The sequence below is a fragment of the Adiantum capillus-veneris genome, chromosome 11, assembly GCF_014529385.1.
Source record: "Adiantum capillus-veneris isolate H3 chromosome 11, ASM1452938v2, whole genome shotgun sequence".
Taxonomy (NCBI): Eukaryota; Viridiplantae; Streptophyta; class Polypodiopsida; order Polypodiales; family Pteridaceae; genus Adiantum; species Adiantum capillus-veneris.
Window position 1 is genome coordinate 24745572 of NC_140941.1, and position 27851 is coordinate 24773422.

The following is a 27851-nucleotide window of genomic DNA, read 5'->3' on the forward strand; positions in this document are numbered from 1 at the left end:
GGCCACCAGCGCCCTACACGCAATGCCGAGAAGGCACCCGCCATGGCTACCAACTCCAAGAGGCCATGCCTCACTCTTGTGATGCTTGGACCACACCCACACTACACTATATATACCATGAGCTTCTCCAATGCCGCATCCCATGTGGGTTTTATTGGCCACCATATGGCACTGCCTAGTGCACTGCATAAGAAAGCCCTCAAAAGCTTTCCATTATCTTCCAAAAAAACCTCTCTATGGCGCCCCATGATCCAATCAATATCCTGTAAAAACATCTTGATGGCCCATGTTGCCGGCCTCGAGACTCCAAAACCTTGCCACAATCCTACTTCTCCAAGACCGCAAAGTGATGCTCCCATGATGGAAAAAAAACGTCCGTCCCGCTTGCAGTGGTTGCTTGCCTGCATTGGGCGTATCTCGGTGTACACGACTCCGATCGACGAGCCGTCAATTCTGGCCGACTCCATACATCACACACTACCTCCTCAAGCTCTGGTGAGGTCCAAAAAAAACACCAAATGACACGTCTACTGATGCAGTCAACTTGGCCCATAACTGGCTCCCTCCACTGGTCATATCTTTCCCGTTCGAGCTCCGATTGATGATCCGGAAAGACTGGCATGCTCCACAACTCGAGCACTTTGCATCTACCCATTCACGCCAGCTCTCGCCACTTGTCATCACTTGCCCAATCCGTTGTGGATCTGCAAAACCTTCCAACTTTGAGCTGCCATATCTTTCACCCTGTAGCTCCGCTTAAGGAGTCGTTTGTACGGCTTGTATAGCATCTCGAACACCACATTTCAAGGCATCAATTGAGCACTTTGGACGTGGATCTACCATCCCAATTTCCCCTCTTTGGAGCCTTTTTGGCCTAGAAAACCACCTTAAGCATACATTTCCATTGTCCTTTGCCTGCCCAAGGTCTTCACACCTGCTCTAGCATTCCATCCTGCACCTATAGACAGCCTTACGATTGCTTGGCACCACTTCTAGCCTCGACCCCCAATTTAGTTGTACCAATGTTACATCACCGAGTTCGTGCCCGAGTCCCACAGACCGACGGGCCCTTCCCCTCATTGGATTTTCATGTAGTTGCGCACAATGGGCTTGAGCAAGAGATGGAAGGACTGTTTCACTACAAGCCTGCTTTGTTCACTTACATGGAACCCCATAGTCAGCACATAGTGAGGTCACATGGTTGGTAGCCCATCTCGCGTCTCTTGGGGTCCCATGGCGGAGGGTCAAACACGTACTTTCGATGACTGGCTACAATTTACAACACTTCATGAGAAGATTCAAATCCTTCAACTGCAAGACTTGAAGGGAGTGCAAAGCATGTGCCAGGATATTGTGGAGGCTATAACAGCAAAGTGGCTCACCCTTGTTGAGCCGACAGCTCCCTGCTGGATGGGGGCTTTCAATTAGAGGTCCTCATCGCAGTTAAGGCTTGTTCAGACACAAGGTCCCGCATGTTCTTTGAGATTTAGAGAGAGGATCGCCACTACAAAGTCACTACCAGGGCACTAGAGGTGACCGAGTGTTGTTTTCAGTGGATCACAATTATGGGCATCGGTGAGAGGGCTTATGTGATAGAACCTAACCCGTCAACTCTTGAGTCAGAACACTAGCACTTATGGGCTTGGGAGTGCCGCCTCTAGTATGAGTATAGTGGGGACCGGGGGAGTGGTTTAAGCGGGATCCCTTTGCTCTCTACAGTGAGTGCTCCTCAGTGCAATATGCATGAAACCTCAATCCAACAGAAAGAAAACATCACACAACAATGAAACAACTCAAAGCACAACAATAGACTCAAAATTGAATGGAGCTCAACAAACTCATGGAACCATACAGACTCTGGCTGGTAACACACTCAGCTCCAAGCCAAGGGTTCATAGACACAATGGGGGTGTCGAGGCTCCAACATGCAGGGAGGGTGCAGATGTGCAGTGTTGGACCCAAGACTCCAAACTCAAGATGCTACACCATAGAAAGTAGATGATGTCTCCAAAAACAACTAGAACCAATCACATATATACAATCATAAAGAGCCACCAATGGCTAGCAAAATATCTCAATCCAACTACGTCTATCTCCAATCTGTGGTGGTGGTGATCTGGCCACGGTGTCCACTAGACCACCACCCGTACCACTGCCATGTGTCACTGCCCAGGCGAGAGTCCGTCCAGTATGAAATCCAAACCAACCGTAAGTTCCAACATAACCACGAAACGTTTCAAGGCTGAAACATTTCACCCTGAAAAGCGGCGTTTCACCACGAAACGTTTCAGTCCAAAATGAGAGCACAGTGAAATGTGAGACCGAAACGTGCGTTTAGCGACTTTGGAACTAAAACTATGGTAACTTGTTGTTAGTGAAACAACTTGTGTTTCACTTGGTGAGCGAAACGTTTCAAGGCCCGAAACGTTTCACTTGTCTTGACTTGTCGAAACGCGTTTCATGGTGACGTTGATCATAACTAACTACCTACCCTGTGCAAGTGACATTGTAGCCCTGCTATAGGTTGCCCACCACAAGACCACTCACTGTCTCAGTGAGAGAAAACACTAAAAAATGTGAAAGGAAACTGCGGGTGCTAAGTAAGCTGAAGGATTGCAGATCTACCATAAACGCGGAACCAAACTCTTCCAAGCATGTTAAACAAGATACACCTGCTAGCTATAATTCTCTCTTCGTCAGGTTAAGTCAGTAGTAGGAAGAGGGTAGGTAGGAGCTAGAGCAAAATTGCAAAAAGGAGGCCACGTACACTATGGTGCATGGAGACCTCCTGGCTCTAGCATGGAACGCACCAAGAGAGGATCAACAACAAAAAGTGGATGCATGTCAACAGCATATCTTCTTTAGAAATTTTTTCCCCCCCAAGAAAAAGATCCTTTCATTAGTTAACAAACCTGCCCAATGGGCTAGAAACCGCCCCAGCAAACAAGGGCTACATCCGCTAATGGGGAGACTCTCCTGACGAAAAAACAGAATATGTACAAAGGTTGCTAAAGCAGGAGATGGGTGGGGAAAAACGCCACACTGGTGGTCGGTACTGCCATCGGGGCGCACCATGCATAGTTACAGGGAATGGCCATTTTCAAGTTTCCGTTCCCCGTTCCCATTCCAATTTCCCGTTCCGTGTTTCAAACATTGTCACGCATTTTTTGGATGAGCATGAAGCCAGTAGATCATGCCAAAAAGCTTGCTAACTAGCCTCATGTATATATGTGTACATAGTGCTTCGAGTCTTGGGAGTGACCATGTAAAAATTCATGCACAAGGTTTGGTTTTGCCGGGCTTGTGTACTGGAGTTTTGGGTTGTTCAAGTCCCCAAAATATGGTTTTCAATAAGTATTTTCAGCCGTGCTTTATAGCTTGTGAATCGGACTTGTACATCATCACTTATGTGCGTCCGAAGTGGGCGGTCTCGACTTAGAAAATGGTTGCAGATGCATGCGACAAAGGCAACTGGGCCAACTTGATGATTTAAATTAGGAATGTTGAGATCTTAAATTTCTAAAAATAGCCGAAGTGATGGGCTTCGAGCCGTGCTTTACAGCGTTGCATTTGGTGGTCGGAGCGGTGCACCATGAGTTGGTCCTGAAAGGAGGTTGGGGCTGAGAATTTCCTGTGGAGAAAGGAGGGAATGGGAGAAGTGCAAGAGGAGAATGCCATGTGGCACTGGGATTATCCCACATGGAAAGGGGGAAGGAGGAAATGAAGGGTATAAGGGGAGGATGGGGTGTCCATTCGGGGTGTATCAAAGGAGAGAGTAGCTCTCTCAAGCCTTGGCTATGGACGCTCGTGGGCTTCATAGGGGAGAAGATGGCGCCATTTTGGATTCCCACTACCTGCCCAAGCGCCTGTCTACTCTTTTTGTCCCCTGGACACTAGCCCACCCCTCCCTTGGGCCAAAAGTCACCGACACCTCGTTTCCTACCCAAATAAGGCCAAAAATAGACCAATTGAAAGAAGCCTACAAGGAGAGTCTTGTCAGCTCAGGAGAGCCCAACCTACTCAAAGGGTTGCGAACACGGAACAATTACAGTGAAATATGCAAGACATGATGACCTGATGCAGGAATTGCGGCTCAGTGTTCTTGGTGGTGGTCATGGTCATGGTCGTGGTAGAGGAATGGTCCAACCATACGAAGCTCAACCTAATGCTAATGTGGGTCGTGGACAAGGTGTCTTTAAGCCACAAAGGAGGTTCATCCCTACTTGTTATAATTGTGGTGAGCTTGGTCATATCAACACTCATTGTCTAAGGCCAACAAGGATGGGAGGTGATATGTTTCCACTTTCTCAGCAGATTCCTAACAGGGCTAATGATTATGCAGTGGATATACGGGGAGATCAAGGTATTAAATAGGAAAATTAGGCCTCAACCTCTGGTGTTCATGTGCATATTGTGCGGGTTAAAAAGAAAGAAGCAGATATGATGCCCATAGGCAAAAGAGAGAGGAAAGACTCTGTTGCTCCGGGTCTCAGTAAGAAGAAAGGGAAAGAGAAAGAGAGTGAAGATGCGAAAGTTAAGAGGAAGAGAAGACCTCGTAGACATTTGAAGTAGCAGAATTACCTTTGGGAGAAGGCCAAACAGCTTATAGCTTAAAGGAAGACCTGATTGGAAGGAAAGTAGATTGTACTTTTGGATCGTTGATGAATATGGTGCCCAAACTTAAGAGGCAGTGGAAGTCATCGATGAATCCAGAGAAAGAGCCGAAGTATGGACAAGTCACAGTGTTGGTTGTGGAAGAGTTACCCGACATTTGTCATGTGGTGAACGCTTGGCACAAAGGTGTGGGCATGGGAGAGGCCTACATTGATGGAGGTGCTCAAGTTTGTGTGATCATACAGTCATGTGTTGAGAGACCGGGTCTCATTACATGCGGAAGCTCTAGGTTCAGGATTCAACTAGCAAACCATGCCAAAGTAAAGTGTTTGGGGCTAATTAAGAATTTGGAAGTTGAAGTCTTTAACGTGAAGGTTATAGTAAACTTTCATGTTATGTCAACTGGTCTGGGAGCTTTTTCTCTCATTTTGGGACAACCTTGGTTGAGAGTTGTTGATGCTATGCAAGATTGGGACAAGGGCACAATCTGTGTGTATGGCAAGAAGGGTGAAAAGAGGGTGTTTAATATGACTACCAAGCAACCTTTGGCACTAAAAGATGTGAGTGAAAATGATGAATCCGAAGTTACCAGTGAAGACAGTTCTGAACATTCAGAAAGTAGCACTACTTCTAGTCCAGTGATGAGGGTGAAGTATCAATTGGCGAAGTATTGCAAGTGTCAAGGGATATAAATGCTTCAAGCTGTTTAGAACAACTTGAGGAGTTGATGCAACCTAAACAGGAATTGCCAGTGAAAAAGGGGTTGATTCAAAATATGTTGAGTACTAATTTGACACAAGGAGAAAGAAGGGAGTACTTAACAATGTTGGACAGGTTTCCAAATCTTTTCATCACTTCATATCAAGAAATAATGGGTTTTGTTAGAGATCCTACGAAGATTGAACTAGTTGAAGGGGCAAAACCAATAAGACACAAATTAAGAAGGATGGGTAAGTAGCAAATGAATGCTTTAAAAGAAGAAGTGGATAAACTTTTGGATTCAGGATTCATTGTGCCAGTAGATAATGTTGAATAGGTGAGCCCTGTAGTAATCACTTCAAAGAAAAATGGGCATTGGAGAGTTTGTGTTGATTATAAGCCATTAAATGCAGTGACCAAGAAAGATCCTTATCCCTTACCTTTCATTAATCAACTTCTAGATGCAGTGGCTGGTTTTGAAAGATAGTAGTGTCAGTGATGCTTATTCAAGGTATTTCCAACTTATCCTTGCTCTTGAAGACCGGAAGGAGATTACTTTTATCACTCCATGGGGTTGTTTCTGCTTTTGTTGTCTTCCTTTTGGGTTGACAAATGGACCTTGAGCTTTTGAAAGAAAAGTGGAGTGGATCCTTATCCTGTTCCTTCGGAAGTTTGTTAAAGGGTTTATAGATGATTTCTGTGTATACATTTCAAAGAAAGAGCATGTTCAAAATCTTGAAATGACTTTTGCAAGGTATAATGAATGTGGAGGTCAATTGAACCCTAAGAAATGTCATTTGTCACAACCAAGAGTGAAGCTTCTTGGACATGTAATTTCAAAAAATGGGATTGAGACAGATCCGAGGAAGATAGAAGCGTTGTTATTGCCGTCATCTCCAAAGGAGACAAGACAATTGGCCACTTTCATACAGAAGGTTAAATATATGTCTCGATTCATACCTTTGGCATCACAATTATTGTATCCATTGTAGCAAGCGGTTAAGAATGATCCATTGGAGTGGACACGTAATTGTGAAGATGTTTTTAACAGAGTCAAAGAAGTTTTGAGTACACTACCCATCATGCAAGCTCTTGACTGGGAAAAGGAGTTTTATGTTAACCCATCAGTGAGAGATGATACCATTGGGGCTATGTTGTTGCAAAGAGAGAAAGAATCTCAGTATATGAAACCCGTGCATTATGCACGCACGGTGAAGACTCCTCATGAAAGAGATTACTCAGAAATTGAATTGGTGATGACCAGTATGGTTTATGCTTGCAAACATTACTTGTTGCAAAAGTCATTCACTTTTCTCACCAGTTATTCATTGCTTCCTCAGTTGTTTAATAATTCAAATATATCAAAAACAGTGATGAAATGGGTTATTGAACTTCAAGAGTTTCAATTCACTTTTTTGGTGGAAGAGAGTACTCGGGCTACCCTAGCAGATTTACTCACTTATGAAGAGACTCTTGTTTTGGTTAAGGAAGAGGTGGTGCGAAGGAAAAAGGTTGAAACTCTTGTCATATCCAATGCTTCATTGTTATATTTTGATGGCACTTATCGAAGAAGTCATGATGCTGCTTCGAGAGGATTTGTCATTTATGATGTACAAAGAAAACTTGTAAGGAAACAAAGGCTCAAACTTGATGCAAAAAGTAACAATGAAGCAGAGTACATGGCTCTTGAAGGTGGCTTGCATATCTGTTTACAGATGGGAATTAGACGCCTACAAATCAAAGGAGATGCCTTGTTGGTCGTGAAGCAAGTATTGGAAGTATGGAAGAATAAGAATCCTAAACTGAAAAATTTATGCTTCAAGGTGAAATTGTTACTCAAAAAGTTTGAAGCATGGAGTTTGCAGCATATTGAAAGGTCTCAAAATGAAGAAGCTCATGATGCTGCCCAAGAAATGATCGCTTGTGTATTTGTGCTGAAAGCAAATGCCCCTTTATATCATGGAAGAGAAATGTTATCAGAGGAGGTGGATTTTCTGTTAACATGTGTTTTACCCGAGAGTCTACCATCATCCAAAAAATATGCTTTTATAAGAAAAGCTAAAAAGTACAAAATGCTTTATGATGTGCTTTAAAGGAAGTGATTTAGTATTGCGTTGTGTACCTTGAAAAGAAGAAATCTACAAGATTTTGGAAGAAAATCATGAGGGATCTTATGGAGGCCATTTTGCCATGAAGATTATGTTGCATAAGATTTTGCAAAAAGGCTATGTGTCGCCAAGTATTTAGCGGGATGTTAACCATTGGTGCAAATCTTGTTTATCCTGTCAGAAAATGGAAAAGAGAATTTTAAGGCTTGAATTACGAAAGACAATTTTAGCTTTTGATGTGTTTTTAAAATGGGGTTTTGATGCCATTGGACCCTTACCCATGACTAGTAAAAGGAATGCTTACATCTTGACAACAATGGATTATTTGTCACGTTGGCAAGAAGCTAAAGCTGTCAAACAGATTACCAGTAAGGAAATGGGAAAATTTGTATATGAACATTTATGCTGCAAATTTGGTGTACCATTAGAACTACTTTCTGATAGAGGACCGGAATTTAGAGGAGAGCTGTTTGATTTCCTGCCCGAAAAGCTCAATATACAGCACAAGTACAATTCTCCTTATTATCCACAATGCAATGGTCTCAATGAAAGGTTCAAATGGAGAGTTGGTGAGAATCTTGACAAAGATGATCCAAACACGTGGAAAAACTTGGGATTCAGAATTGCCTTGTGCATTATGAGCCTATAGAACTGCTATCAAAACGAGCACAGGGTTTTCTCCTTACCACTTGGTCTAGTAAAGAAGCATTATTGCCAATTAAAGTGGAGATTCTTGCACTTAAATTGTTGTCATTGGAAGATGACGAGCAAAGAGATACTTGGCAGAAAAGGTTATTGGACTTACAATGTTTGCAATTGGACAGAGTTTTGGCTTTGAGCTACTATGAGGAAGTGTCAAAGAAAGCACACATAAATGCTAGTGAATGTGTAAAAGATAAGAGGATTGAAAAGGGTGATCTTGTGTTGCGATACAATAGTAAGTTGGACAATACCTTTTAGGAAAAGTTTCAAATTAAGTGGGAAGGTCCTTTTACTGTTGTGAACAAGTTTGACAATGGGACATATCAGTTGGCAGATTTGGGTGGTGCACAGCATAAATACAATGTTAATGGTTATCGATTGAAGAAATATCTGGCACGTTTGATGACAATTGTGACAGATGAGATGCTATCAATGGAAGAAGTCAGTGTGAACACATCTGAAAATGTGAATGAGGTTTCTGGGAATGAGCTACACCGGTTGTTCTCCCTAAAAATATAAGGGGTATGAGCCTCCCGAAAACGGCCACGGGAGGGGACCCCCCACCTAGACACGCTAGCCTCACTCCACGCACTCGTGCACCGTGGGGGCTCCGCGCAAGGTTCCCTAGGGCACGCTATGACCCTCCGTGAGTGCGGGGGAGCTTGGGGCTACGTGGGGCTAGGGACCCGGAACGCAAGACCCGCGAAACACACCACGACCGCCGACCCACGAAACGCAACACGACCCGAGCCGGTCCCGTCCGAGCCGGGCGTCTTGAAGGCAAACCCCAACTCGACCCGAGCCGGTCCCGTCCGAGCCGGGCCCCTTGAAGGCAAACACACCTTGACCCGAGCCGGGCCCCTTGAAGGCAAACACAACTTGACCCGAGCCGGTCCCGTCCGAGCCGGGCCCCTTGAAGGCAAACACACCTTGACCCGAGCCGGGCCCCTTGAAGGCAAACGCACCTTGACTCGAGCCGGTCACGTCCGAGCCAGACCCTTTGAAGGCAAACGCGCCCACCACACACCTTCGCATGACGCGCCCAACCCCCGAGCCGTCACACTACCCTGTCCCGTGACGCGCCCAACCCCCCGGGCCGTCACACTACCTTTTCCCGTGACGCGCCCAACCCTCGGGCCGTCACACTTGGTAACACTACTCCAAACACAAGGGAAAGATGCGAGCCAGATAGGGCTCTTTGTAACAAAATCAGAAAAGAGAAAAACGCGATGGACTAACTCAACTTAGTTCGTCGCACCCGGCCACTTTTGTGGCCTATGCTGAGCTGAAGACCCATTCAAGTCTGCAAGAGACCAAAGGGCACCGAGCTAGCCCTCCAAATGAAGTCCACACAGGGACCAATGGGATCAGTTTGACGATTGAAGATTCAGCCAAAGCCTTCATGGTGTCATGACGACCAAAGCTACTTCAACCTAAAGACTGCATCTAACCAAGTAACCTTACCCGATTCAAGATTCAGCGATTGGAAACCAAAGCTGGTGTCAGCCTACGTCTACAACGCGCGTCCAAATGACGGTAAGTTTCCTTGCAACTTCGCAAGGGCTGCATTGCGACGGACTTTACCTCCAATTCGACTTTCAAGAAGTCTCCGCACGGGCCAACGCAGCATGTGGCTCCGCGCACCTCGGGTTACCTTTTGGGGAATGCTCAAGTATGGGGAATTCTACTTGGGCATTCAAAGCATACATTTTTCAGCCTTCTGCCAAAACCCACAAAAATACACACACCTTATTCCAAAAATTCCAAAAACAAAGCATACTATCTACTTGCATTCGGGTACAGTTTTCACGCACTTTGCACTATATGCACCCCTTAGACCTTTGGCCCATGCATAGCCAAGCTCTCTTTCCCCTTCGTTTGACGAGGACGTCGAACTTTCTTCAACCGGGGGTGTATATAAGGAGTATGAGCCTCCCGAAAACGGCCACGGGAGGGGACCCCCCACCTAGACACGCTAGCCTCACTCCACGCACTCGTGCACCGTGGGGGCTCCGCGCAAGGTTCCCCAGGGCACGCTATGACCCTCCGTGAGTGCGGGGGAGCTTGGGGCTACGTGGGGCTAGGGACCCGGAACGCAAGACCCGCGAAACACACCACGGCCGCCGACCCACGAAACGCAACACGACCCGAGCCGGGCGTCTTGAAGGCAAACCCCAACTCGACCCGAGCCGGTCCCGTCCGAGCCGGGCCCCTTGAAGGCAAACACACCTTGACCCGAGCCGGGCCCCTTGAAGGCAAACACAACTTGACCCGAGCCGGTCCCGTCCGAGCCGGGCCCCTTGAAGGCAAACACACCTTGACCCGAGCCGGTCCCGTCCGAGCCGGGCCCCTTGAAGGCAAACGCACCTTGACCCGAGCCGGTCCCGTCCGAGCCGGACCCTTTGAAGGCAAACGCGCCCACCACGCACCTTCGCATGACGAGCCCAACTCCCGGGCCGTCACAAAAAACCTCTGCTTGTCATGAATGATCAAGCAAGCTAGGGGGGGTTGGCAAGCTATGTCAAGCATTTTTTGGATGAGCATGAAGCCAATAGATCATGCCAAAAAGCTTGCTAGCTAGCCTCATGTATATATGTGTACATAGTGCTTCAAGTCTTGAGAGTGACCATGTAAAAATTCATGCTCAAAGGTTTTGTTTTGCAGGGCTTGTGTATTGGAGTTTTGGGTTGTTCAAGTCCCCAAAACATGGTTTTCAATAAGTATTTTCAGCCATGCTTTATAGCTTGTGAATTGGACTTGTACATCATCAGTTATGTGCGTCCGAAGTGGCGGTCTCGACTTAGAAAGTAGTTGCAGATGCATGCGACAAAGGCAACTGGGCCAACTTGATGATTTAAATTAGAAATGCTGAGATTTGAACTTTTTGGAAATAGCGAAAGTGATGAGCTTCGAGCCGTGCTTTACGGCGTCGCATTTAGTGGCCGAGCGGTACACCATGCTCCTGAGAAGTTGGTCTTGAAAGGAGGTTGGTGGGATAAGAATTTCCTGTAGGAAAAGGAGGGAATGGGAGAAGTGCAAGAGGAGGATGCCATGTGACACTGGGATTATCCCACATTGGAAGGGGGAAGGAGGAAATGGAGAGTATAATGGGAGGATGGGGTGCTCATTTGGGGTGTATCAAAGGAGAAAGGAGCTCTCTCAAGCCTTGGCTATGGGGGCTCGTGGGCTTCATGGGGGAGAAGATGGCGCCATTTTGGATTCCCACTTCTTGCCCAAGCACCTGTCCACTCTTTTGGTCCCTTGGATACTAGCCCCCCCCCCCCCCCCCCCCTCCCTTGAGCCAAAAGTCACTGACACTTCATTTCCTACTTAAATAAGGCCAAAAATGGACCAATCAAAAGAAGCCTACAAGGAGAGTCTTGTCGGCTGAGGAGAGAGAGAAGATCTCTTGGGATAAGAGATAAAAAGAGGCCCCATTTTATAGTTGCTACTCTCTACAACACCTGCAAACTTTCAAGAGAGCTCATTTTTTAGCAAGAGAGAGTACACCCCCAACTTCGAGCGGTCATATCTCTCTCATTTTTTATCTGTTTTTAACCTATGGATGCTCTACGGACATCTACTCGAGACAAGCTACGCGTTTGTGTCCTTGGTTTCTCCTAATTCCAAGTGTGCTTCATGCTAGAAGGTTCTTCATAAATCTTTATAGGTGCTTATATCACAGGTGGTTTCGGCGGTGCAATAGTTCTTCCTTCCGACGGTGTGATTCGTGCAAGGCTATAGAGGCACTCGTTTTCCTTGTCGTTTGCACGCTAACAACGTGAGTATCCAAAACAGGAAATGGCATTTCATACATGTTGCCGTTGCGTTCCCCGTTCCAATTTCCTGTTCTGAGTAACTATGGCACCATGAACCGTAGTGAAGAAGGGTCCAAGCCGCCACAATCTCAGAAAAGCCTCCGACGCTCCTGCATGCGATCAGAGCTACCCTGAAGGCGCTCGAATTGGCCCCTGAGTGTGTGGACCAATTCTAGCCAGATGTCACGAACAGTCTTCGCCGATGGAACAGGACGAGCCTCAAAAATACGAAAGCAACGGGCTCTACAGATGAACCGAAGTGTCACGCCTCAGATGAGCTCCCAACACCTCTATCACCGTTCCACTCCTGAGGGATGAGCGTTGTGTGCAGGCTGGAATGAAGGCCTACCATCCTGTATCACGATCATCCCGTTGACTGAAGCCCTCTCGAACCGGAGTGCTTGGCCCGTAAGTGTGGACTACGCAGTAGCACCCTAAGTGTATTGTCAGGCTGAAGAAAGCGTAGGCATCAGTCACAAAATCGGAAGCCACACCTGATGTGCCATGGGACAGTCCCACAAACAATGTCGTTGAGTCTCTAATGGGTGGGTCACAAGCCACCCATGCTGCCAAGAGGCCACTGTGTACCAGCCAACTCCCAACTGCAATAGCTCTATGTGCAACTAGCCACTGAACCATGGTAGCTCTCCTCGGCTGTCGACTGTCCCACAACCGCTCCCAAAATCCTATCAGAAACTCCAACGTGAGACCCTTCTCTTGCCAATGAGTGGTTTTGCAACAAAATGAGCCTCTCTCCAAGTTGTCAATATGTGCCAACCCAACCCAGCCGTGTACTGAAAGAAGGGAGTCCTTGGGTGTGGTCAACCAAGGTGAAGGGGTCCTGCTAGAACCACTCCCTTTGGGTCCCACTGCACACAAGCCAAAGGACAACTCTCCCATGCCCAAAGACGCCAGTGGCCAGTCTCAAGAGCAATTGGGTCAGGATCAATGACACAGGTCCTCCCACAGATGCCCACAACTCAAATCCTCTGAAAGCAACACTCGGCCACCTCTGAGGCCTCGGAAGAGACTATGTAATTGGCACTCCCCCTATACCTCACAGAAACTGCAAGACCCTCTCGCCCTACAGGCCCTGACTGAGATGAGAACCTCCAGTCACGTGAGGGCCCCCATCCAGCATGGTGCTACCGACTCCAGAGGGGTGTGCCACTCTACAGGGATAGTCTTTGTAATGTCCTGACACATGCTCTGCGCTCCCCTCATGCCCCGCAGTTGCATGCCCTGCAGCTCCTCGGTCAGAACTGAGAATTGTAGCTAGTCGCCAAATGTGTGGGTTGGACCCTCTGCCATGGACCCCCAAGAGACATGAGGCTTGCTACCAACCAAGTGACCCCGCTGTGTACTGACCAAGGGGTTCCAAACAAGTGGCTGTCGCAACCACTCCTCAATGCAAGTGGGCAGGTGCTTCAAGGGCCCCCTCACAACTGCTCCCAAGACCGAAGCAAGCTCAACACAAAATGATCCTCCCACCTTCTCAGGCCTACTCTACACATCTCTCTGAAAATCCAACGGGTGGAAGGCTTCATGAGTGGCCTGTCTGTGGGACTCGGGCCGGAATCCTGTGTTGCAACAACTCCTTCCAAGGCTATGTCCCTGGACGAAGACCTCTGACCACCAGCTTCCCAAGGAGGGCTATACTCTGTTGTGCTGGGTCTGTGATCCCCAATCCTCCCTGAGAGCATGGTAAAGTGAGACCTGCCAAGAGACCTTGGCCCGAGTTGTTTGCGTGTTCTGTCCTATCGATCACAAGAAATCGTTATCAGCCACTCCAGCTAGATGATGCAAGAACTCGAAAAAATCCAATAAGATGTAATGTACCATATCGTAGCCAGTAACACCTGGTTGACCACTACAACCCTGCTTGCAAGAGAAAATCATGTTGAGCTCCAATGTAGAAACTTCCTTCTGATGGAGAGGAGAAGGGGATCTATCTGCTGCTTTGGTGAGAGATCCAACCCAAACCTGACAACCCAAGTAGCGTATACGTGTACATGGAGGGATTCACCTAAAGCCCTCGCCAAGCGACCACTCAGGTATAGGCGCACTACCAACCCAAAAAGCCATTGTCTTCCTCCACTTGATCAATGCTCCTGAAGCACAACAAAACACCTCAAGAGCCTGCTCACACCTGTGCAAGTTGGCCTCTTGGCCCTCCAAAACCAAACCTGTGTCATCAGCAATCTCAGCATCCAAGAGCTCCTCACCCCTAATAGGCAGTTGTAGTCCACAAAATCCAACCTCGTGTGATGCCAAAAACTGGCTCATCGCCTCAGCATAGAAGAGAAACAGGAAGGGGGCAAGGGAGCAGCCTTGGCGAACCGAGCGTGACAGCAAAAAACGCTCCCCTGTTCCCCCTAACAAGAGTACCTGATTATGTGCCCACCTATAGAGAGCTGACACTCCCATGATCCATGCATCTGAGAGTCCCATCCTCTGCAAAGTACCCTCAAGGAAGTCCTAGTCTACTCTGTTGTACGCCTTCTCAAAGTCGAGGAGTATCACAAGATCCTCTCCTTGTAGACGAGCTAGTGCTGACACCTCCCAAAAGGTGAAAATGTTGTCCCCGATGATGTGCTCCCTGACAAAACTAGTCTCTGTCTCATGGATAAGGCTCTCCAGGAGCGACTAAATTCTCAAACTCAGAGCCTTGGCTAGGTTTTTGTAGGCTGAGTTGAGAATGGTGATGGGTCGCCACTATCGGATCTCATGCAAGGAGTCACCCTCCTTGGGGATAAGATAAATTAATCCCTCACTCATGCTATTAGGCATCTCGCCAGTGTGCAGACTGTGTTGGTATGCACTACAAAGATCTGAGCCAACCACACCCTAGTACTCTAGAAAGAAAACACCCGCCTAGGCCGTCACATCTTGACTGCTCGATGTGAGATCTCTCCAGCAACAACATACCACTGGCAGAGGGAGGGCCTCTTACCTGAGTTCTTGACAGACTTTTGGACGCGTCTCTCGGACAGTCGGCAGCCCAAGAGAGCCACGATGTTCCAGTGGCTGGTTGCTCACAAGGCCGTAGCAATGGGGAGCACAATGGCCACCCTTTAGCGTGCACAGCATATGATCATCATAGAGAGACACAAAGGCATTGCCTATGGGACTATCCCATGGCACAGCAAATATGACTACGAGTCCTTTGTTTGCTCCCCTCACTAGGTAGCTAGACAATTTAGCTCAACGGCATGGTCCACCCTCAGCCTTGGAGGTGACCGGCAACCTGACACTGTGGTTCATACGGTGGGCCCGCTGCTTTCGCATTTTTTGAGGACAGAGCAGTTCCACCTGCCGAGACAAAATGAGACATTTGGCTAGAGCTCATACACACCCTACGAGGCCAGTTTGACCAGCTTCAAGGTGGATCGGATCGCATGAGGGAGTGTCGATAGGCCTTCCTACGACTATGGAGTTCGGGCCCCTTCTTCACTATTGAGCAAGGGACCCCTCGATGGCATTACCGCCCACCAATGTGGTTCTTCCCACCCCCTATATCCTGATCTAGCCTACTTGTACATATTTTTTCAGCTAGGAGAGTTTCCTCTCATGTATCTTTCCCTTCGGGGGTGTTGTAGCCCAATGGGCGATTTTTAACTAATAGCTCTCAAAGAAAGTGGAGCGAGTACATAATCCATTGTGCTAGCACCATGCCGCTATTAGTAACATGTAAATCCTCCTAATGATGAGCATTTAGCTATGTAATTGAGTAAGGCTAAGCAATGCATAGCTCCCATCTCTAGGAGATATTTACCATACTTTGTGCATCTTCAAGATTCACGGGAAACTCTCTTGATGCCAAGATCTGCATGATGATAATCACAAAAATCCTTCACTGATGTATCAAAAAAGAAAGCTTGACAAGAAGCCGTCCTTGCATTAAAGTCCCCAACCAACATGATATCTCCCTCTTGAGTACTCTATAATATTATCACCATGATCAAATAATGCAATTGCTCATTTGGGCTGGCATATTCGAATGTAGAAGGCGCAAAGTAGCATATAGCACTATAAAGAAAGCGACAATCCTTCGTCTGAAGATGTAACTGTTTGTAAAGGGTGGCAACTCCTCATGAACCTCTACTAGTTTTCCCACAAGCTTCTTTCTTTGCCACTAATTCCCATCTATACCCTGAGACTACGAGCAAGTTCCTTGCCTTGCATTCATGACTTTCTTATTGTAGAACAATACCTCATCCTCTAAAAGTCTCCTCAAAGGACCTACATCCAATGAAAGTGATCCATGAAATTTCATACTACAAACCTTAGCATGGTCCCATAGGTCGAGCACCGCCATGCACTCTGTTCTCTGCAATAATCACTCTCTCATCTCTATAAACAATTCATTTTCCAGCCTTTCTAGGCTCAAGTTTACGTGGCATGCATCCTTTCCAATGTGCTATTTAAATATGAATAGATCATCCTCCAAAAAAAAAAAAGGCCATTCAAGGCGCGTCAATGTTTTCTTTTTGTCTAAATCAATAACTTTTTTGTAAGTGCTCTCTCTTCTATGCATCCTTTCCTACTCTCCATGCCTCTATGGGTGGCGCCCTCTTTTGGACTCTCGTCCTCTTTCCACCTCACAACTCGTACATTCAAAGCCCACTTCTCATCTCCTCCTCCAATGTATCCTTTATGACACTAGGAGAAGAAGGGGAGAGGCAAGCTTTTTGCTTTTTAACTGCTTCTATCCATTAAGTGTTTTCCTGATGCTGTTTGACCACATTGGTCCAGGCCTTCAATCCATTCTCCACATGTACCTTCAGCTCTTTTATTTCTTCTTGTATATGCGAACTTGGTGTACTACTTGGGTTGTCTTACTTGCATCAAGCTTACCCTTGCATACCGCGTGTTCACCCTTGAGATCTTCAATCAAAGAATCTTCTTCCCTTATGCACTTTACCCTTTCCGATTTCCATGATTCAAAAGTGGCAATTGCATCACCCAATTTCTTTTGCACTACATATGCATTACATTCACCTCTTTTCTCAAAATGGCATGGATTTCCCCTTCAGTGTGTACATCTTAGAGCAAATTTATCCTTTTGCAGAGCATATTTCATGTGTGCATACACATCATTCTTGCAAGCTTCTATAGCTGCATAAATTTCTCTCCTCCCTCATAAGGCACAATTCATTCTTAATCGTGACCTGCACTTTTTCATACATGAATTCATCTTTGGTTTTAGAAAGCTTCCCCGCTCTTAACTAGTCCACCGATAACATGCTTTTCTAATCTTCCTCCGGAAAGAGTGCTTCGCTTTCGGCGGTACTTGGTAAATGCTTTCATCTTCAAGGTTCACCGACCTATCCATAACTAAGCAAACCCCTTGTTTAAGCTGCCCCTGTGTTTAGACTCTCAGGCAAGCCCTCTACTCAAGCTCAGCCCTTGCTTCTGCTAGCCCCTTCCATGTGTTAATAATTCAACTTAATGTGGAAGAAGTTATCAGCTTTATAATGTAGGTACTGAAATATAATAAGTTTTAAGCATATAATAGAGTAACTAAAAATGTTTTAAGATTTATACTAGAGCAGCTTGTAACAATTCACTTGTCATTTTTTATGACTTACAACTATACAAAGTAATGAATTTAAACATTTAAAGAATTACAAGCATTAATTCCCTACATCATCAAAAAAAGTTAAACAATTGGCTCCGTTACATACACAAGCCCTTCTATAGGATTTGACGGGAAAAACTTGACAACACATTTTTGTTCATCAACCCAAAACAAATACTCAACTGTGGATTGTTTTAAGACACCTTGAAAACGACATTTCTAGGTGAACTGTACAAAACATTACAAAAAAACATTGAGACTTGCTATGCATCTATACTTACAGAATTTGCAGACAACCAAGTTGGTTTTCTTCGTAGAAGAAGAACGGCCTTTTTAAGCACACAATCACCTTCTCTACATGAATGCATTCAAAAAATCCAATAAATGTTCTTGTCAACAATGGTAAGGACATAAATGCTAAAGATTTTCCTTACCCTTCAACAGAACACCATGGTGGTGGGGGGCAATGTATGTGGGTTACTTTAAGACCTGACAGATCCAGCACCCCTGACCTTGACAATGTAAACACAATAATTATAAAGCTTAACATGCAAGAAAATTTGGAGCTTTAGTTTTCAAGCATGAGCTTTCATTTTAAACCTCTAAGTTCTGACAAGTATTACAAAGAGAGCCACTGCTAGACCAGCTATGCACTCTACTAGTGAACATATAAGAAAACTTCCATTTTCAATAAAGAAATTGTGGATTTGGATGGGAAAATCACTCTGCTACCCAATGTGAAAGTATTTATATGTATCATTCACCGAACTTACAGAGCAACTCCTTAGTGATGCTCTATGTCACCCATCAGATAACGCATCAGAGATGTCTGCCATACCATACAATTTAATATATGGTACGATTTACCACACGTACACCATGTATCGTACACCTTCAAAACTCCCACTTTTAAATTGTTTGTGACTCATGATGATGTTTCTTTAAGCCTGAAGAAAAAAATTACCATCCATTAAGCAAATGAAAGGCAAGCTGTTGTTCACAGCCTTGATTCAAGCTAATTGATTGAATTCCACTCATTTCAATGGCAGTTTGAGCCTGTAATACCAACAGAATCCGATTAAGGGACCACTTGATGCGATGCGCCATACACCATAAAGTGAGCACAGTGGGCCTCTTTATGGGTTAGCATAGAATTATAAATGACAAGAAGCAAATAAATGATACATGACTTACCGTAAGTGATGGAATCTGTTCTAGAAGGGTTGTCATTTTCCATGCTGCAAATGGTGGATTGTAAACCTGCACTTCACAGTAAACCAATCATTTGGTGAACATTTGTCAGCAGAAAGCATTAGATGTACAGTGCAGAATGCTTCCCTCTGGATTTGGTAAGCGGCATTCTTGTTTACATTGAAACAGCCAGATGCAATGCCTCTCTAAAACTGAATGTTGTTAAAGGCCATCAGCAACAAAGATACAAAATGAGATATTGAACAGAATCTGAAACAAATACCACTCCAGGAGTTATAAACGCAGTAGAGCTTTTTCCACCCCTCAGATCCCAAGCAAGGAAATGCCCAGAACTACTACCAGCATAAACAACCTGCCAAACAGCCATGGAAGGTTGTCACAACCTTTACAGACATATAATCGCAGAACTTTAAAAGGGAAAAAACCAAAGGAAACGCAAACCAAGGACAACTTACTCTATCGTCTCCTGTTGCAATTTCAAAATGCACCTAAAACATCAACCTTCATGAAAGAAGGATTGCTCTCGAGGGCGCTTTCTGGCAATTCCATCTACCTAGATAATGGCATGTCACCTTGCCAAACTTCAAATAAAGAGTACCAAGGTTTGCATGCTTAAAATCAGGAAAGCAAGAATAAAAAGCAGAATGGCCTTCTATGGAGATGAAGCTGTCCTAATTGATTGAAGGTCGGTCACATAGACATTCATGGCCTATGCAACCCAAAGGAGCAGATACTCGGGCTGTAAGTCTGAAATTGTAATGATCGCTATGAGCATACCTGGGGAGATGCCCTGTGGAGAGGCACCCTCTTTGCATAAATCATTGTATGAAGCGTATTTGCGTGTTGTTGTTCCTCTTCTGTGGGGATCCAATGACACTAGCATGTAGCTTGGATCAGTAGAACCAGTGTGTTCAAATCTCACACCTATCCCATCAATGTGCATGCGATGTGTAATAAAATACACATTTAGTGCATTTTTAGGTTTTAGTGATGCATTGAAGTAATTGGTGATTCAGAGATACAAGATTGAATGGCGTTTTAAAGGCGTATAAGCAAGGTAGGCCTCATTTAACCAGTACCCTCACATCCCTGGAGGCGTCATAATTGCAGAGTCTCAAGCATCAGCCCTAAGAAGTGGCACCTGCGTTAGCAGCCCTTGTCCCTTTCACTTTCCAATGACTTAACATCAGACCCACGCGCCCTCATCACCCCTCCCTTCTAGCAATTTTTCCTGTGACCCTCGGCAAGTAGCGCCTAGCATCAGGCCCTTTGTCTCAATATTCTTGCAGCCATTTCCTGCCCTCTCATTACAGCCCTTGTATTGCCAACAATCAGCCACAGCAGCAGCCAGCATCTGCGTTTTTGCAACTATTACCTAGCAATCAGAAGATGTAGGCTTCAACCCTACTGATCTGTTGAGATATCAAGCTCAACACATGGTTCCCTTGGATGACTTCTTGCCTATATTCATCATTACCACAAGGTAGTAGATACAAGGGTCATTACTAGTGCTACAACTACCCTTCCAAAATGGTGGCTAAGGAGCTGTGCAACAAGCAAGAACACGGGAAGAACCGGTTGAGGATAAGGGTTTCTGCATTCTCTTCCCCCATGTGTTGGTGCTATATCCACCCCACGATTTTCTGGAGACATCAGCAACCATCTCTAATTTCAACGATTTCAATGGGAGATCACGTAGTTTCAACCATCTCTAATTTCAACGATTTCGATGGGAGATCATGTAGTTTGGGATTCCGTGCAATCTCAAATTCCATTTGGAAGCATTTTGGTCTCCATTTTGAAGTGCAAGAGCGTTCGCATGCAAGACTACTAAGGTTTGGGTTTTGTAGATCTCCCATTTTGGTGTTGTAGGAAGCTCAATTGGTACGGCAGTTTTTACAGCTACTATATAGTAGTGTGATGTCATATAGTAGTATGAGACATCACGTTGGGTGTATGTACCCATCATGAAAAACAAATTGCCTTGAATATTCTCAAAGAGAGTAGCCATTCATATTACTTTAGACAAGGAGCGAAGGATTCAAATCCCATTTCCTCCTAATCGCAATTAACCCTTCGCAAAATTTACGGAAATGGTTGCAAGGATGACGGAATTCCCTAGTACGTTTGTTTAGAGAGTCCCGCCTTCAAATACTTGGTTTTTGCAAGGGTTAGAGAAGCGTCAGAGAATAAATTGTAGTCACAAGTTGTGGCAGTTAACATGCTATTTTAAGTCCATTATAGGTTTTGTGTAGATCTTTTATTTTCTGCAAACATCTCTAACCATGACGGAATCAACCAAATTCAAACTTGCACAGAACGGGGACGAGGGCCCCCGGAACGCGGGGGGTCCGGAAGAGCGGAACGGGAACGGGGGCCAAAACGATAACCTGAAATCTGCTTAAATTAGGCTTGATTCAACCTACATGTTAGTAGAGAGGCACACACAGTGACACACTCATTAGTCCAAGTAGAATCCTATTTAGGCATGCTTTTCAATTATGCTGAAGGCTTGAGATTTGAGGGAAAGGGTGAGCGTTGAGCCTTGAGGTTGAGTCTTGACTCTTTGTTTTCATATTTTTTTAATCGTCTCCTTGAGAGCTTGAGGCTTGAGGGAGAGGGTTTGGATTATTTAGGAGAGGATACCCCCCTACCCCCCCCCCCCCCCCCCCCCCCAAAAAAAGTTCAAACAACATTGCCCAAACATTCCTTTTTTTTTTTTTAAGCCAAAATTTCCAAATTTCAAAAAAATGTAGTTTCCAATCGGCGTTCTGCGTTCCGCTGGCCGCTCTACCCGTTCCGCTTATCGTTCAGGTTTTGCTTGGGGACGGAACGATGTTCTATTCTCGTCTTTGTTTCTAGGGAGCTCCATGCTTGGGAACACATTCTGGGAACGTGAGCGCCTCATTCGGTCCGTTCCCTGATACTCTGACTGTAGCAAGCTACAGTGTCACTTTCACAGGATACACAATTAGTACAGTTGGTCTGGTTTGGTTCACACTGGACGGACTCTCTGGGCTGGCAGTGACACGTGGCAGGGATACGGACGGTGGTCTAGTGGACATCGTGGCCAGGTCACCACCACCACTCAGTTTGCAGATAGACTTAGGTGGCTGACATTTATGAGCCGTTGGTGGATCTTCTTGATATATGGTCCAGCGTCGTCATCTAGAGGAGCAGTATATACACACAGCATGTCTGCATCATCCCTGCGCATCTGAGCCTCGACACCCCCATTGTACCCGTGAGTTTTGGGTTGGAGCTGAGTGTGCTGCCACGCCAGAGTCTCTATCGGTTCTTTGAGATAGTTGAGTCTATATATTCTGGTCTGCTGTTGTGTCTCTGTGTTGATCAACTGTTATCCATTGTTTCCTTTGTTTCAGATGTCACGCACATTGCACTGAGGAGCACCCACCGTAGAGAGCACGACACACTATCCGAGCTACAAGTGCTCTCATGTTTGGCACGCCCGGTGGGATCTGAACCCACAATCCCTTGATTAGAAGTCAAATGCCTTATCCATTACTTCCTTGTCCCTAGCAACTAGCCTTGAATTGGAACAGCCTACTCCACCTGACGGGTCAGATGATCATCTGTTGGAGTGGTTGGATACTACCAAATCTATGCCCTATTTTGGAGTCTCGATTCACTCTTTGCCTGAAGGTACACCCTCTTCCAATGTTTCCACAGTAACTAAACCTAATGAGCCACCTTAGCCAACTCAAAGGTTGAAGGTCACATAAGCTACTCCTGATGCGCCCTTGGTGGAAGCCTTTGAATTTGGTAAGCCTATGAAGAATCATAGAAGTGGGAAGAAATCACCTCTACAAGAGTTCACTCCCCCTCTAACATCAGCCCCAGTGGTGTCTGCTTCTCCGACCAGAACAAAGCTCTCCTTTGTGTCTAGCGAACTCCCGTCACCAACTGCTGCGCTCTGTAGCATCTCCTCTTTCAGCCAGTGGACCATGGAATTCGTCTACAATGGAACACGAATTCTTCCGGCTATACCTTGCATTGGAGATGAATATTTGCTATCTACCACCCCCTCACACCCTCTCGCCCCCATCTACCCCCTATCCCCTACACCCTACCCTCCCCCTCACACTCACTCGCCCCCCTATCCACCCCTCGCCCCCCCTCACCAGCCCTCGCCCATGCCCACTCACCCTTGCCCCTAGTCCCTCCCCCTCGCCCCCCTCACCAGCCCTCGCCCCTACCCTCCCCCTCCCACCCCCTTGCCTCCCTACCCACCCCTCGCCCCTACCCTTTCCCCCCTTGCCCCTAGTCCCCTTACCCACCCCTCGCCCCCCTACTCACCCCTCGCCCCTACCCACACCCCCTACCCACCCCTCGCCCCTACCCACCCCCTTCCATCCCTCGCCCCTATCTAGCCCCCCCTCGCCCCTACCCACCCAATCTCCCCCTCTCGCCCTAGAACATGGAGGTCATCTTCCAACTAGACTCGTTGGTTCTTAGGCTACTCAAGTATGACACATAGAACGCACGTTCCAACCCTCTCAAGAGCCCTCTCCAACACTACCACAGCAAGCATCTACCCTTCTTGCCCAATAAAAGTCATCCACCCCCCCAGTTCCACTACCTCCCCATGAATCCACCTCTTCACCACCATTGTCACCTCTTCTACCACACACTCAGCACCTCCTCTATCTCCTCCAAAACCAGCGCTAAAGCACAGGAAGGCTACGACAATGGTTGAAGAGCTGACAAGCATTCTAGCCAAAGTCAAAATTCAGCACCAACAGTTCTGATGTCGAGTATCATTTCATTATTTTCTATACCATGCTTTGTTTCTTGAGAGCACTACAGCTGTTTTGGGCCATTTTTTCTCTCATGCTCGAGATTCACTCACCGGGACGATGAGTGGTCTTGTGCCAGGCAAACTATAGCTAGGCTACAATGTCACATGCACTCGATAGGCAATCACAATTGGTCTTGGTTCACACTTGGGCAATCACTTGACTGTTGGACAGGGTCATTGGTGGTCTAGTGGACCAAAGGCACTTGGTGGGACATGGAGGAGTGGTACCCAAGTGGACACGGTGGCCAACCTATCACGTCCCACCACAATCTAGATATGTGTAGTTGTCCGTCAATAATATTTCTTAGCAATTATGGATGATATGTATCGGTAGCCAAGTGGACACCGTGGCCAACCCATCACGTCCCACCACAATCTAGATATGTGTAGTTGTTCGTGAATAATATTTCTTAGTAATTATGGATGATATGTATCGGTTGTATATATGGTCACTCTAGTACAAGTCTTGGATGAGTCTTTGGTCTAGAGTCTAGCCTTACACATAGCACTCTCCTTGCATTGTTCCTCGACACCCCATTGTACCTTGTGAGCACTTGGTTTGGATCTATGTCTACTACCAGCCAATTTGTAGCTAATAAATTGAGAGTTATAAGTTTGGACTCTATCTTGTTGTGTCTACCTCTAGTACATTGCTTTGGTGTATTTCATTTCAAGGATGCCAATATGTCTTTCAATTGTATTGTTGTGTGCCATGGAGTAAGATTTCTGTGTACACTGCACTAAGGACCACCCACATTAGAGAGTGTAGCAGGCTACAGTGTCACTTTCACAGGACAATTAGTGTACAGTTGGTCTTTGGTCTGGTCGGTTCACAATAGACGGACTCGCTCGGCAACGACACGTGGCAGGGATACGATGGTTTAGTGGACATCGTGGCCAGGTCACCATCGCCACCCAGTGGGAATAGACTTAGGTGATGCCATTTATGAGCCGTTGGTGGCTCTTTATGATTGTATATATGAGTAGTAGCGTTTGGTCAGAGTATCTTGTAAATAGTCGTCTAGAGGGAGTCTATACACAGAGCACGTCTTCACCATCCCGACACATCTGAGCCTCGACACCCCCATTGTACCTGTGAGTCTTGGGCTGGAGCTGAGTGTGTTGCTACGCTAGAGTCTGTATCAGTCTTTGAGATAGTCGAGTCATATGTTTTGGTCTGTTGTTGTGCCTTTGTGAGCTCTGTTGATGTCTATTGTTTCCTTTCTTTTCAGTCTGTTTGAGTGAGATTGTCACGCACATTGCACTGAGGACCACCCACTATAGAGAGCACGACACATTATCCACGCTACAAGTGCTCTCATTTTGGCGATCACGGTGGGACCTCAAATGAAGTCTCTCTCTTTGTTGAGATAAAAATCGTGAAGCTAAGTGGTTGCTACCTAGCTCCGCACACTTGCTTGCACTGTGTAGATAGTCTGCTGGTCTAGTCCTCTCTCGCCCTGGTCCAACCAATCCTCGTCCTCGTCCAGGGTCCTCGTCTAGTCCTCGCCCTCGTCCAATCCTCCTCGTCTTGCCAGCTAGGTGGTCTAGTCACTAGTCCTAGACCAAGTGGTCTAGTCCCTATTCTCACTTGTCTTGGTCTAGACCAGTGTTGTTCAGCCCGCAGTTAGAGTCTTCTTGCCCAAAGCTTGGTAGGATTGGTGGTCACTGCATGACATGTACAAGGCGGTCAGTCGAGCGTCAAAGCGCACTACTGAGCCCTCTGAAGCACTATAACAGAAGACGACCTTTGGTATCTAGTAGTAGTCCATTAACCTCATCACCCATACCTCCACATACGACATCCCCCATTCCTTCATCCGGTTCCACCCATGGAGGCGTTGGCTAGTGTGTTGGCCAAGGTAAACATCAAGTTCCCCACCTTCAAAGGACTCTCTTCAGAAGATGTTGAAGACCATGCACGGAGGTTCGTATCTCTTTGTAGGGGATGTGGTCTTAACAGAGAAGATGCTTATCTGGTACTTTTTTCATCCACCTTGGACGGCTTAGCAGACAAATGGTACAGCCAGTTTGCAGAGAATCACCTTGCAACTTGGGCAACCTTAAGAAAATAGTTCTGTGCAGCTTTCATGCCAGGTGACTACCAAGAGAAAGTGTTGGATGAGTTGGCCAACATGGTGCTCAAGCCCGAGGAGACTTTTGCAGAGCTTATGAATAAAACCAAGTCTCTGGTTGCCAAGCTTCCCCAGCAACCCGGTGAATTCATGGTTAAGAAGTGGGTGGAGAAGGCGCTCCCCAAAACCTCTCAGTAAAAACTCCGAGAGAGCCTCAGACCCGACGCCACTCTGGAGGAATTCATCGCAGCTACTACTAGGATAGAGGCGGCTAGGAAGCTGTTCAACAACTCTCCTCACATAGAGACTCCCTCTGTGTTCTCGGAAGGTAGTCCTGCTGATCCATTGACTTCCTTGCGCAGGAAACTTGAAGCCCTAAAACTACAACGCGCTCTCCAAGAAGAGAAATCAATCTCTCTGAGACAAGAGAAACCATCGCACCTTGAGGCTTTGGATCAAATCAAGAGAGAGCTAGAAGAGCTTCGGTCTCAGCAGGAGACTAAAGCTATGGTATGGTGCAGCTCTTGTCGCTCTCCAGGACATCCTCCACAAGATTGTCCCCTTCGGGCTTATTGCCACTTTTGCGAAAAATCTGGGCACGAAGATAAGGATTGTTACTATATCAAAAGATTGCGGCAAATACAACAAAGTCTAGGTCCTTCTCTCCAACAAGGGCTAGCACCTGCATCCAACATGGTCTCACCCTATGGCCATCAAAACCCGTTGCCCCCTCTGCTGACAACACCCCCTATGCAGCAAGGTATGCACAACAACTTTGCATTCCCCAGCTTTTATCATGCTAGTACTCCCTCAGTTTCCCAAAGCTTCTACACCTCAACCTCCAGCTCCATGCAACAACAAGAGCAACGACCACCTCGTCCCCCGTTTCGTCCGTCTAATCGACCAATCTTATGCTACAGATGCAATGAATATGGACATTACCAAAGTAAGTGTCCTTTACCTGAAGGGTCTCCTCCTTGCAGACATTGTCCGGAGTCTAAGGACCACTACAGTAAGGATTGCCCCAAACAAAGGGAATCCTCATCTTCAGGCCCGAATCAAAACCAACAAGATTTTACATTTCCGAAGATCAATCTAATCACATTGAACACCACCCCTCAGCCAGCACTTGCTACACATACAGTTCTGCCACGACAAGCGGCAGAGCCTACTGGCGTGCTCACTCGAGCACAAAGAGCAGCCCTGGGTTTAAGTTTGCCAACAGGACCATCTTGTCCATCACTTCCGCAACCTGATCAAAATGTCGAATCCGTAAGTGGTGAAAAGAATAGGCCAATCTCTATGCTTTCGGACATTGATGGAGCCTTCCTGGCAGCAGTGGCTGACTTGCAACAGGTCAAAGTTTCCGAGGAGGCCCAAATTGTAGGAGCTAAGCCCACAGCGGAAGCAATCTTGAAGAACACCTTTCAATAATGTCTCTTTATGAGATGCTCCGATTAGATGCAACCCTTCGAAGTGACACCCTCTCAATAATTCAATCTCTGTACCTGTTGGGGTATAGGCGTCTGTGCCTTGCCCGGCCGCCCAGAGTCTGGGCGCCCACTGACTTGTATACCTTATACATAGCATAAGTGTATAGGGGACTGCTCACTCTTGGAGTCTCCCCATCCATATCTGTGTGTGTCGTGTGTCTCCTTCTCTCTCTCTCACTCTCCGTCTGTGGTGCTCCCCAATCAGAGCGTAGGTGCAGAGGGAGCGCGTGTGTGCACCGTCACGACGACAGCGGAGAGCCAGTTTCATTCCCAAAATCGCGTCCGCGCGCGCGCACTTTCAAGAGTGCAAACAGGGTTTCGACTTCGGCATCGGCAAATTCAGCTTTGCGAGAGCGTTTCCACCAAGCGTCCTAGTGTTTTACCCCCCTTTCGAAGCCATTCGAGCCATCAGAAACCTCATTCGAGCTACAGTTGAGGAGCTGCATTTTTCAGTCCTCTTTTGGCAGTTTATGCTGCGTTTTTGGGTCGAAACGGAGGTTTTTGGCATAGCTTTCACACCCGGACTCGGATACATGTGATCCAGGAGTCTACCTTGGGGTTTTGGCACGCTCCGGACGCGCTCGTCATATCAGAATTTTAAAATTCTGAACGTTGAATTTTCTGCAGCAGCAGTTGTTTATTGTGTGTCGAGGATTCCACACATGGTTTGCTCTCAAATGTGAGAGTGATATTTGCTGCAAGTTTCCTCACAAGTGGGAGGATACAATGT

At 46.5% G+C, this 27851-nt stretch overlaps 1 protein-coding gene across 2 annotated transcripts in view; it reads right to left on the reverse strand.

Moving 5' to 3' along the window:
• The window catches only part of LOC147447008 (Transducin/WD40 repeat-like superfamily protein), a 99738-nt gene that overhangs the window by 15064 nt on the left and 56823 nt on the right, over positions 1–27851 (reverse strand). For both annotated transcript variants that reach the window (XM_086524230.1, XM_086524229.1), the window contains exons 11-15: positions 18997–19086; positions 18717–18782; positions 18487–18578; positions 17957–18034; positions 17804–17876 (exon numbers count right to left, since the gene is read on the reverse strand). In XM_086524230.1, the coding sequence (XP_086380356.1) occupies positions 17804–17876; positions 17957–18034; positions 18487–18578; positions 18717–18782; positions 18997–19086 (399 nt within the window). The remainder of the gene's footprint in view (positions 1–17803; positions 17877–17956; positions 18035–18486; positions 18579–18716; positions 18783–18996; positions 19087–27851) is intronic.